At 49.8% G+C, this 12,675-nt stretch overlaps 1 protein-coding gene across 16 annotated transcripts in view; it reads left to right on the forward strand.

The window, feature by feature from the left end:
• Positions 1 to 411: 411 nt before the first annotated feature.
• Positions 412 to 12,675, forward strand: part of TMEM164 (transmembrane protein 164) — a 177,843-nt gene continuing 165,579 nt past the window's right edge. For 9 of the 16 annotated variants that reach the window (XR_003429311.1, XR_003429310.1, XR_003429308.1 and 6 more), the window contains exons 1-2: positions 509 to 548; positions 1,271 to 1,940. Coding sequence is in view for 10 of the 16 variants with exons in the window: in XM_027089510.1 (XP_026945311.1) it covers positions 1,551 to 1,940 (390 nt within the window). In the remaining 6 variants the exon portion in view is untranslated. Of the gene's footprint in view, positions 549 to 873; positions 939 to 1,270; positions 1,941 to 2,927; positions 3,758 to 12,675 lie in introns of those variants that run through there. The other 7 variants (XM_027089523.1, XM_027089516.1, XM_027089525.1 and 4 more) reach the window with 7 other exon arrangements.

The raw sequence follows: 12,675 nt of genomic DNA on the forward strand, positions 1-12,675 counted from the left end.
TACTAGGTGCCCGGTGTACAAAGAAATGCCCTGGAGAACCGGGTTGCAGGAGGTGGAGTCGGTCCAAACGGCTTCGCGGAGGAGGCGAATTCCGTAGACGGTGGTGCAAGAAGGTGGCAGTGCACGCGTGCAGGCTCGGCGAGTGCCGAACGCGAGGCAGGCCGGGGAGGAGGGGAAGGAGGCGGGGATTGAGCCCGGGGGAGGGAGGGGAGGGAGAGGCGCAAAGAGGGAGGGTGGGAGGTGTGAAGGGTGGGAGCGGCAGGGGGAACGAGAGGGCGGGAGAGGGGAGGAGGCGAGGCGGGGTGGCCGCGGCCCGAGGGGCCGAGCCGAACCGGAGGGGGAGGTGGCGGCGGCGGCGGCGGCGGCGAGGGGGAGGAGAGAGGGAGGGGAAGAAGGAGGAAGCAAGCGCGGCGGCTGCAGGGGGAGGAAGACGGGGAGGAGGAGCCGTGCGCGGCGGCCGCGGCAGCCGCCGGGGGAGCCGAGTGCCCGGGCGCGGGGAGCGCGGGGATCCAAGCGAGTGCCCAGCCGGGGCTGCAGGCCGACTGCCGGTGAGTGGAGCCCCGAAGGGCGCGGCTGTCAGTCCCTGGGGCCGGGCGGGAGGCGCGGGAAGATGCGGCGCCGGGATGGAGGGAGGGGGCCGGCCGGAGCCCAGCCCCCGGCTGGCCCGGCCTCCCGCCCGCCTTCCCTCCCTCCCTCCCTCTCTCCCTCCCGGCTTCCTCCCGCCGTTGCCCGCGCGAGGGGGGCAGGTCCCGGGCGGGCCGCGGGCTGGGGGAGGTGCTGCCCGGAGGGCGGGCGTCTGGGCCGGGGGGTGGAGCTGGGGGCTCGGGGGTGTACCCGGGGGCGGGAGGCTGGACAGGGACGGCTCTAAATTGGCTCGGAGGGGCCAGTCGGCGGCGAAGTTGCTCGCTGCGGGCAGAGACGGCCACGCGGTTGCAGGAGTAAGCGATCCCCCTGTGGCGAGTGCTTGAGACGAGGAGTCCGGCGTCCCCGCCAGCCCCGTCGCCCTCCCCGCCTGCCCGGCCCCGCCAGCTCCCCTCCTGGCCTCCGCGTGTCCCCTCGCCGTCGCCCCCGGTTCGCTCCCGCCGCGCTGCCGGGTCCCCTCGGCCCTCTCCCTGACCCTCCCGGCCTCCGACTTCCCCTGACCCCTGCTTGCTTCGCCACTGCCCCTGTTCTCCTTTTCTTCCCTCGCTAGTTACCCCTCCCCGCCTCGTAAATTCCCGATGCAATTGCCTCTTTGAGACCTTTTTTTTTTTCCTCTCCTTCCTTTTAGATTGGCCAACGGCTCGTTTCCACCCTGCCTCGTTGGTGGCCACTGGAGAAGCGCGGGGGGCTCCCCAGACAGCCGTGGGGACAAGTTAGAGCCAGCACTTTGCCCCGGGCCTCGCGTGTAGCTTCCCGTCCCCTGCTCTAGGTGCCCTGGTGTCCGGAGGGGGGTGCGGGTGCGGGGGTGTGCCCTCCGTACATGTCCCACCACCCGGGCCACCCTCTGGGCTTGTGTTCCATCTCGCTCTTGCTTCCTGCACGGTGGTCGAGGGGAACCACTTTGCATCATGTCCCGGTATAGCTACCAAAGTCTCCTGGACTGGCTCTATGGGGGCGTGGACCCCAGCTTTGCAGGCAATGGGGGCCCCGACTGTGCTGCCTTCCTCTCTTGGCAGCAGCGGCTGCTGGAAAGTGTGGTGGTCCTGACCCTGGCCCTGTTGGAGATCCTGGTGGCCCTGCGGCACATCCTGAGGCAGACGAAGGAGGACGGTAGGGGTGGCCGTGGCTGCCAGCCAGAGCAGGTGACCCAGCGGCCAGAGGAAGGCAAAGAGAGCCTGAGCAAGAATCTGCTCTTAGTAGCCCTGTGCCTGACCTTCGGGGTGGAGGTGGGCTTTAAGTTCGCCACCAAGACCGTCATCTACCTGCTCAACCCCTGTCACCTGGTCACCATGATGCATGTGAGTCTGTTGACTTCCCCCCCACCCCACCCCGGGCAGCCTCAGCCATCGGAGTCATTTGTGTGCTCAGGACACGTGGCAGTGTAGAGCACCTCATCCCTGCGGGAAGTGGGACCCTCCCAAATGATTTTCCAGCGAGGCAGTTTGTGTGCGGATTTCAGACTTGGCTCTGTTCTACCTTTGCACAATGCGTCAGCTCCACGGTGGAGGTGGGCACTAGGAAAGACTAGCACTCGGGCCACGACCCCTCCCCTCCCAGGCCTGCCCTGGTCTTTCACAAGCAGGAAGTCCAGCCCCAGCCAGGTGCCCTTTCTGAATCACCAGTGGGGAACCATGGCCCATTCCCCCATTACCTCTGCCACAGTTAATTTCCCAGAGGCCTGGTGACATTCTTTCCTGGAGGTGGTCACATAAGGTTACTGGTCTCCACTGTCGTACTTTGGGGAAATCCTTTTACGGGTTTCTCTCAATGACTCTTTCATTTGGGAGTTTACGCTCCTGGGGTGAGGTCTGCCTTTGAGTTCTGCGGTGTTGGAGCAGCCCCAAGCTCCTACTAACTGCACTCTGAAGCCGACCCCAGGCAGACTCATGAACTTTTCTCTGTCCATGGTGAGAGGGTATTTATTTCCTGCAAACCTCTTCATCTTACCACTCTTATTCTCTCTCCTGAGGTCACGGTCCAGGGGTGCCCAGACAGCTGATTTCTTTACCTCCCATTAGTGGCGCTAAGAAAAACAAATGAGATTGAAAAGGAAAGTTGCCAGATACATAAAAATAATCTGGGTGAGGACCAAGAGCGAGACTGTCTTTCTGTACTCAGCCTGTGTAGAGAGATGTTCTAAAACTATAAAATCATAGAGGAGGAGGAAGAGGAGAAAGGGAAAAAAAAGCTTTTTTAGATTTCAAGCTGTGGAAAACCTGGTGTGTTTTATCCAGGGACAGTTTTGAAACCTGTCATTAGCATCTTCATTGCTTTTATATTCGTAGAAGGTTATTCTCAGCCTTGTGATAACCCCGTGTGGGGCAGGAGGTCGAGATGCTTATCTCCATTTTAAAGGCCTGGTGGAGCCCAGGGATGGGAGGTCGCTCGCCTGCAGCCAAAAGATGAATTAGCCTTCCGGGTTGGAAAGGTAATCTACCCTCTTTGCGGAATGGCAGGGCGGTCTCTGGGGAGAGGCTGATGCTGATGGGCATGGCGCCGCCTGCTTGTGGCCGGCATGCTTGCTAGCTCTGTGTTCTAGGAACTCCTTTGATGGCAGCTTCCTAGCCTCAGTTTCCCAGTCTGTAAAATGTGAATGGCCACAAACCCCTTCCAGTCTTGCAGATGTGGCAAGGAGGTGTAGACGACTTTGGAATAAAGCAGCTCTTATGGACGGGATGGCTATAAGCATCCAGCAGAGTTGGAGTGGGTAGCATTTTCCAAAGAGGACTTCTTGGGGAGTGATGCCATTCACAGGAAACCCAGGGCTCTCCCAGCTAGACCTTCTGTGTAAATTTGAGCCTGTCCTCTTTCTTTCCTTTTTTTGATGAATGGGCTTTTTGTTAATGAAAGGAAACAACGCATCTCACCCGCTGCTATGTGAGGCTCTTGGGACAGGAGAGCTTTTTTTTGGTTGGCAGGTGGTGAGGGTCAGGGGTGCCTTTTCTACAAAGGGGTCTTGAGGCCTCTGACAACCACATACGTAGAAGGTCAACAAAGAACTAAATTCAGCCTGACTGGGGCTGCTGCTGGTGTGATTAAATCAAACCTGGCAGCACCATGTTTTTTTTAATAAAGTTATTTATTTATTTATTTAGGGCAGTGTTGGGTCTTCGTTGCTGCGCGTGGGCTTTCCTCTAGTTGCGGCGAGCGGGGGCTACTCTTTGTTGCAGTGCGCGGGCTTCTCACTGCGGTGGCTTCTCTTGTGGAGCACGGGCTCTAGGCACGCAGGCTTCAGTAGCTGTGGCACACGGGCTCAGTAGTTGTGGCTCGTGGGCTCTAGAGTGCAGTCTCAGTAGTTGTGGTGCACGGGCTTAGTTGCTCCACGGCATGTGGGATCTTCCCGGACCAGGTCTCGAACCCGTGTTCCCTGCATTGGCAGGCGGATTCTTAACCACTGTGCCACCAGGGAAGTCCAGCACCACGGTTTTTAGTGCAGAGGGTTTTAGAGGCTTTTAGAAGACGCTGGAGACTCCGTTCTGGCATTAATTAGTTGTGTGACTTTGGGGAAAGTACTTTTCCTGGGTCTCAGTTCTCCCAGCTGCAAAACGAGGCAGAGTTGCATTCCTAGCTCTTGACAGCCTATGTTCTGTGATTCTTTTCTTCATAAGCAGAGTCCAGGGATGCCACAGAGAGCTATTCTAGAAATGCTTTTGGCCTCCTTTCCGATTTCAGGTGGCCTTGTTCATCTTCGTTCATCTTTTGCTCCCTGTGTCTTCCCCGTAAAGTACACATGACCAGGCCACCCTTAGGGACACACGTAGATGATGTTGGCACTCGAGGCTGACAGCTGCAGAGAGACAGATGTTTGGGGAACTAGGGACTGATTCCTGTTACTTGTGCTTTTGCTGTTGTCCTGTGCTTAGCTTAAACTCTGAAGCTAGAGGGTGGGGTACAAAGAACAGAGTCAGGCTGAGGAATTCTTGGGCCAGAGCAGGATTGTACTGCTTTGTCCTTTACTCCTAAGTCACTGCTTTGTGTCATTTAAATAGTAACTTCCGGCCTAGTGGGGGACCTAGCCTGTGATGAATCCAACATTCCATACCTTACCTGTGGCTCTTCCTGGGAAGCAGGGACGTGTGGATTTTTAAAAGTTCATGTGAGTCCTTAAAAGAAATTTAACAACAGATGGTTGGAAACAATTTTGACTCGGTTACAGCAATGACTAATGGTAGTAAGTATGGTTAGTAATACTTTACATTTATCTAGCTTTTAACTGTTTATAAGACACTTTCACATACATTATCTTCTTTAGGGTTATGCTAGATAAGCTTGAGCCTGGAGAGGGGGTTGTTAAAATGTTTCCTGTGACTGTGTGTATTCCACAGGGGAGATGTTCAGTACAAAGAAATGCTTTGGCAAGTGAATTAGCTGAGTTAGGCCATATTATGGCAGTGAATTCTGTGGAGTTCAGAGGTCCCAATAAGGAAAGGGAGACATTAGCTGAAATGAAAGCGGGAGCTTAGCAGAGGCATTTCTGATGTGTGTCTCTCAACAGACCGACTCAATTATGGCTTTATAGAAAGGCCTTGTTCCTCAGAGCCAGTGTAAATTTGTAACAAGGACAGTATTGCTTTAGGCCAGGAAATGGAAGAGTTGGAGGGAAAGTGGTTAGTCTCCTTATCTCCCATTTTTCAGTCTGTAAAATATTTATTTCCAAGGCCTTGTTACGCAGACCCTCATCATAGCCATGCTGCCTTTGGGTGACCGCCAGCTTTAGAAGCATAAGGAAGGGCAGTTCTTGTATCTGAGGTCTGTTCTGGATTAATATCCCCGCTGTCCGGTTTCTTTTTGGCCTCATCTGATATCTCAAGGGCCCTGGAACTGGGGTCTGGCGGAGGTTTGTATGATTACAGCAGCACCTTCCCACATCTGAGCTCAGGCCGGTGACGCTTGAGGGTTCTCGGGATCAGCAAGCACCAGGATTAACGCACTGTTATTAAACCCCTCGCTGAATATCAATGGTGTTTACCCATTGCACCAGTATTTCTTCAAGTGTGGCTAGTCCCCTTGTGCATATTATTTAGGCAGGTGTGGGTTACAGGGAATGAATTTACTGACTGATTCTGCTGTTTACCAAAAAAATCACCCAGCAAGTTAGTGGCAGAGGTGGCTTTAGAACCGAGCTGCCACAGTGGGTATTGGGGCTTTGCAGGAAGAGATTCTCATAGCTACTTAAGTCCGAAAATCTACAAGTTCTTAGCAGAAGGGTTAAAATGCCAGACAATTTGACTGATTGTATCCATAAAGATTGGTGGCCTTTTATCTCCTTTGCATCCAGTTATATTGTCTCTGTCTTAGGAACTTAACGAAAAGATCCAATTTGGGATGTCTTGCCCAATTGTCCGCTTCCGGTTGGTTCTGTATGTGTCTGTGTCAATGTCTCCTGATTGGGCGCTGAACTGAGTGGGGCACAGCATATGGTGTTTAACCCTCCGTGTCTCTGTGCCTAAGGCAGGCTGGATCTCAGCTGGACATTTGCCAAATAATAATTGATGCTATTGACCCTGGAACGCCAAGCCTCTGGTTTTTAGCCTGTAATACCTAGTGAGCCCCATCCTTCTTTTAGAGTTGCCATTGCTATTTTATTTTTCTGTCTTTACGATATATTAGAAGGCTGACTTCCACCAAATGTGGCTAACCTGCTTTTGGCTCACTGTTTATTTTTCTACTTCTTCCCTCTTTGCTGAAAGCGTAGAATGGCACATATTCAAAATGGCCCTGAGCTTTTTGTGACACCTTTTGGAACTCACGGAATATACACGGGTGTATTCCATTTGCTCTGTGATGGATTTGTTTGAGAGAAAACCTGATAGATTTGAGAACTAGGCTTTTTGTCCCCCGCCTCCTTGACTTCAGACCAACCACACCTCCTCATCCCATCTGTTGTCTGGAGTGCTGATAACTGCTCCCGCTTGCAATTGACGTCGGTGGGGAATGGGTACAATGAGGGATCCAGCCATCTGCTGACGGCTTATCAGATGGACTGTGTCCTGTGTCATCAGTCCAGGGGGACACAAGGGGATAATGTTTATATGGGCCCCAGCGGTGAGGCATGACATTCCTTTTTAGTTTGTTTTATTTTTCCCCCAAGGAAATTTGCAGAGAATTTTTCCATCTTTCATAATTACAGTGTTTGGCGGGGGGTGGTGGTGGTGTCCATTATAAAGGGAAGTGGTGTGGATTGGTGGATTAAACAAGCCACAGACAGCCCTGGGATTTAAAATTATGATGCCAGTTTGGCTCGTGGCTTGCTAGGGAACCTGAGCAAATTATTTAACCTTTTCCTATCTCCATCTTCATGAAACGGGCCACATGGAAACAAAGCATTTTAATCCTCTGAATAACTCTGTGGTCACTTAAACAGAGATTCCAGGTACAGCTGATCAGAGCTGGACGATGACCAATAGATTTTTACCTCCGGCTCAGAAACTGACAAACCTCAACACCTTTTCACCTTTCTTGATAGCTATTAGAATCCATTCCTCTAATCATTTCTGTTGCTTTTCTCTGGATCCTTGCCCGTGCCTGCATACCCTTCTCATGCACAGCCTATAAAACTGGGTGCTGCGACCAGAGGTCCAGCCTACACCCAGCAGAGAGGAAAGCTTTCCTTCTCTGCCTTTTCTCACCATGCACTTGTTAATACAACCCAGCGTGGAGCTTGCTATTAAGTAACAGCATGTGGCTGGCTCCTCCTTGGGGTGACCGACAGGATCCCTGGGTTTTTGTCCCTTTGCCATAGATGTGTCTCTTTCATCGCTGTCTTCGTGGGATCTGTCATGAGTTCCTCCCCTCTGCAGATCCCCCTGAAGCGTCTCCTCTGTAAAACTTTCCAGTTGACCTTGGCTCCACAGTTATTCCATTCATTCCAGTAACAGCTTTTGTCCTCTTTTCCTGACCCTCTGAATATTCCTCAGACTATTTGGCTCTTCAGCATATGCCTTTGTATACATGTAGGTAATTCAGTGAGTCTTAGACTGGGTTGCTTGTCTTTGCATGTTTGTTCATTTTCCACCATTAGCGTAAACACTTTTCTTTAAGGAAAGGAGTAGTGTTTTGTTTTTTCTCTTCCCTCTGTAACTCCCTGCAGAGCTTAATACAATACATGCACATTAATTTTTTAATGTGTGCCTGGATAATGCTGGCTGACTGACTGACAGAGCTGACTGTTTTCTTCCGCTTTTTCATTTTCCCTCTGGTGGTTCTGTCTGTGTTCCCTTGAGGTCTCCTGGGCACTGTTCCTATGTCTCCTGTACCCATTAAGAGAATCTCCTGTCTGGTTTTTGAAATAGCCAGAGGAGAGAGGTGGTTTTGCCTCCAGCTCACACATCTTTTGGTTCCATCACAAAGAGCTGGTTATTAGGAACTGCAGCCCATTCTCTGCCCCAAGTATCTGCTCCCTTTCATTGCTGTGAGGAAATTACGCTGTTGGATCTTGGTCTGAAATCCCTTGGTTCGACATCTGGAAGTGTCTACTTTCTTCCTTTCCTTCTTTAATATCAGACACGTTAAAAAAACGTTATTAGTCTGGTGACTCACTTTCCATCTCTTTCTCTCCCCTTTTGTATTTTTCAGTAGGTAGCTCACTGTCGTCATACCTCACTGAAACACCCTCTGCAAGAAGAGCCAGGCTTCTCAACTTCTGGTCTTTCATATCTTTTTTTTTTACTTTATTTTTTTTTCAGCTTTGTGAGGTATAATTGACAAAGAAAATTTTAAGATATTTAAAGTGCATAACATGATGATTTGATGTACGTGTGCATTGTGAAAGGATTCCCCACCCCCCATGGAGATCCATGGTCTTTCATATCTTTTGTTGAATTGAGAGCATCTTCTGCCAGTCACTGGATGACTGGACCTGAAGAGACTATGGGTGTGGAGTGCAGTGCTTCTCGAACTTTCTTTGTGAAAAATTCCCTTGGGAACTTGTTCTAATGCAGATGCCTGGCTCTCTACTCAGGGAGTCTGAGTAGGTCTAGGGCCTATAGGGTGAGGATGGGAATCTGCATTTATTACAAGCTCCCAAGTGATTCTGATGCTGGTGAGCATTGGACCCTGCTTGGAGAGACATTATCTAGAGGCTAAAGTATGAGGTGGGCTGTCGGTTCAAATGCTCCTCCTGACGGGTGTGAATCTGGTGGCCTTTGGGCGGGCGTTTAGTTTTCTGGTAGTACCTCAGTATTTGTGTGGGTGTTAAATAATGTGGCTGAAATTAGAGGTTGAGGGCTCCGAGATACTGTGAGGTGGATTTTACGGTGGCTTTAGAGTTCCAGTGGCTTGTTGGGTCCCTAGGGGTTACGTCAGTGGAGGATTTCCAGTCCTTCTACACTCCCTTCCCAGCCTTCCAGTGTCTGAGATTTTGGGGAACTAACGAGAGGAAATACTGACACAGAGTTATTGCATGCTAATTTTCTATGTGCAGGACTTTTGTTTTAAATGCTCATGGGAATGTATTCATTCATGTATCCATTCAGCAAACATTTATCCAGTGCCTGTTGTGTGTCAAACATTGTGCCAGGCACTGGAGATTCAAAGATAAATAAAAACCATTCTTTGCTTTCATGTTCCTCACAGTTGAGATGAGACAGGCAAGAAAAAAGATCAACTAAATTACAACATGACATGTACGGTAACAGATTTGAACAAAGCATAGAGGACAGAGGGTCTTTTTTTTTTTTTTCCTAGTGCAATTAAGGATAGCTTCCTAGAAGAGGTGACATTTGACTCACAAAGGAGGCATGTTAGCTCCTTGAGAGCAGAGGCCCTTGTTTGTCTTGTTTTCTATTCTAGCGCCTCAGACAGGGCCTGCCTCATAGTAGGTGCTCAGTAAACATGTATGAATGAATGAGTAGGAAGGAAGGGGTGTTGCAGGAAGGAAGGGGTGTTGCAGGAAGGAAGGGATTCCAGGCATAGGAAACAATACATATAAAGGCCCAGAGTTGCTTCCTGTGTCACAGGAAAGCTTCTCAACTCTTACCTGGAGTCATTCCGTTGTTATTATCAGGGGAAGATATTTTTTCATATTTCTCCCTTGGCAAACCAAGGAATGCTCTGTCATTTCTGGCCCGTTGATAAGACAGCTGCAGTTGCCTACGAATCCTTGATAGGGGGCTTGTGAGATAGAGAATTGTGTTCTCTGTGCTGTCCCAAGGAGGGCTCACACGGTCAAAGACAGACACACAGAACACTGATGAGAGTGAGCCGACATTAAGTACAGGAAGTGAGATAGCAGGCATCCCACCTGCGACCAGAAGATGATTTTTAGCGGCTCATGGGGTGCTTGCTGTCCCCACAGATTCCACAGCAGAACTGATGAAATGTGATGCTGTCCTTCTACCTTTCTCTTTTCTATTCTCTTCCCCGTTTCCAAGTCTTTCCCCCCGACCCACTCCATCCAGGTTTGCCTCTTTCCAGAGTACTCAAAGCTCCGAATCAACCCCTTGTATTGATACATTTCAAAATGCCCGTTTCATCAGAGGAGGTCATATCGCCGAGGAAATCAGGAAGAAGTCAGTTCCATTTAGGAGGTTCACACTGAAGTGCGAATGGCTCATAGACTCAACTGGGCTGGGGGAGGGCAGGCATTTTTTAAAGGGCCTTGTTACCCTTACTCTAAATGGTGGGGTGTTTTTGAGCAGACCCAGTGTTTTTGAGCAGGTGGCCTTTCCCGTGTTCCTTACCCAGTTTTTGGCCTCCTTTCCGCTCCACACCCCACCATCCCCCCCCTCCCCCAGAACTGGGGTTATCAGTGTCTTGCTACCCTACTTGCTGGACCCTCAGGGTAAGTCTCCCTCCAGGGTGCTTGGATACAGCAGTTAAATCTGAAGGCCTGGGGAGGATTCCTCCTCTTCTGGGTATGGTCCTCTCTGTTTACTCAGCTCTTTCCCAGGGAAAGAGCTACCAGCTAAATAGGGCATGGCTTGCATGTCCGTCAGCGTGTGCTGTGTCAAGGGACGCAGACCTGTTGCGAACCTGAGATCCTGAAGGGGAGGGTTGGGGGGATCTCTCCGGTGGCTGTGCGCTGTTGGAGCAAATGCCAGAGGAGGAAGGGTGGGATGAGTCTGGTCCTGGGCCTGTGGCTCTGTGGAAAGGGAATAGACGGGAGGTTAGAGAGGACTGGCCTGTTGGGCAGAAACAGTTCAAGCCGTGTCCTATGGGCAGGTGTTTAGGTGGGTAGAAGAGCGAGAAGCGGGATTATCTGGAGGAGAAAGGAGGCATGAGCCCATTCTAATTCCATCCGGGTGCCTCCAGTCTCCCTGTCTCCATCGCACATCAGTGGTGGTGTAAACTCAGGGTGTATTTTGCCTGTGAATAGAATCGCCTTTGCCAGTCGACCAGCTGTGTTTGCAGAAAGACTGTGTGCTCAGGCTGTTGCTAGCAAAGAGACATTTCATTCAGGTGCTGATTAAATAAGGCGCAGAGCCAGGTTGCACATTAGGCCCTTAACTACGGCTCTGGGAGCCCCTGGGTAAACACTTATTAGATGTTCTGGGCAGAGTATTAGCAGAGGCTGCTGGACATGAGGTGCTTTCTTCAGAAATCAAGTTAGGGGAAATTGGCTAGGAGAGAAAGGGTCTAGAAAGGGTCTTGCTCCTCTTTTCCTAGACTCGTCAGGTCCGAGCTGCTGGCATATACATGGAAGGGCTAGACAGATTTCCTCATTGGCATTTACTTGTGAAGTTCTCACTGGGACCCGGTAGGTTTGGATTGGGACACAGCAAGGAGACTGGCTAAGTAGGGCACTAGTAATGCCTCCTTTTCCTAATGCAAATTCAGCTTAGTGGACTGAGCTTTTGGACCATATTTCCTGGGTACATATTTGAGCTCCATCGTCATGTGACCTTAGGCATGTTACTTACCTGCTAATCAACTTCAGTTTCACTCATCTGTAAAACGGGAGTAAAAATAGTACCTACCTAATAGAGCTGTTGCCAGGATTAAATGAAATAATTTAAATCAAGCATTTAGCAGAAGTTCTGGCTCACTGTCAGCACTCAATAAATGTTAGCAGTTTTTCATAGTACAGTTGGCCATCTGTAACCGTGGCTTCTACTTCTGCAGATTCAACCAACTACAGATTGCAAATATTTAGGAAAAAAAAAATTCCAGAAAGTTTGAAAACACAAAACTTGAATTTGCTGTGCACTGGCGACTGTTTACATTTCTTTTACATTGTATTTGCAACTATTTACATAGCATTTACATTGTATTAGGTATTATAAGTCTTTTTATACATCGTATTTCCAACTATTTACATAGCATTTACATTGTATTGGGTATTATAAGTCTTTTTATACATTGTATTTGCAACTATTTACATAGCATTTACATTGTATTAGGTGTTATAAGTCATCTAAGAGATTATTTAAAGTGTGTAGGAGCACGTGCGAGGTTACATGCAAATACTACACCATTTTATACAAGGGACTTGAACATTCACAGATTTTGGTATCCGTGGTGGGTCCTGGAACCAACCCCCTGCGGATAGCAAGGGACTATTGTAGTAGTAGCAGTACAATGTATTTCAAGGCATACTGGGTAGAAGCTGGCTCTAGGGTGGTAAAGGCCTGGGTTCAAATCCTACCACTAACTGTGTAGCCCTGGGCAAGTTACTTAACCTCTCCAATCCCTAGTTTCCACATTTGTAAAACGGAATAATAATTATACCTACCCTGCAGAGCTGTTGTAAGAATTAAATGAGAAAAAATGAGACAATACTAATAAAGCACTTAAGATAGTAGACAGTCAATAAATTTTTTGCTGTGATGTGATGCGTGATGATGGTCACGAGCTTCGTTATCCTTATTATGGCTGCTGCTGCTGTGAGCTTGGATGCCTGATGCTGGGATAAGATGATAGAGATTAGATACAGGAAGGCAGCTTTAAGAATCTCACCCCCCCCCAAAAAAAATCTCACCCAAGAGCAGCTTCCCTGGCATCTTTGTTTCATGTGGTAGGCAAAAATATTGGTTCCATGAAGGTGGCACCCACATGATCTCTGCAGGGCAGGGTGGCTCGACTGTTGGAGGCCTA

The sequence above is a fragment of the Aethalodelphis obliquidens genome, unplaced genomic scaffold, assembly GCF_003676395.1.
Source record: "Aethalodelphis obliquidens isolate GAN/ISIS:26980383/991018 unplaced genomic scaffold, ASM367639v1 scaffold66, whole genome shotgun sequence".
Classification (NCBI taxonomy): domain Eukaryota; kingdom Metazoa; phylum Chordata; class Mammalia; order Artiodactyla; family Delphinidae; genus Aethalodelphis; species Aethalodelphis obliquidens.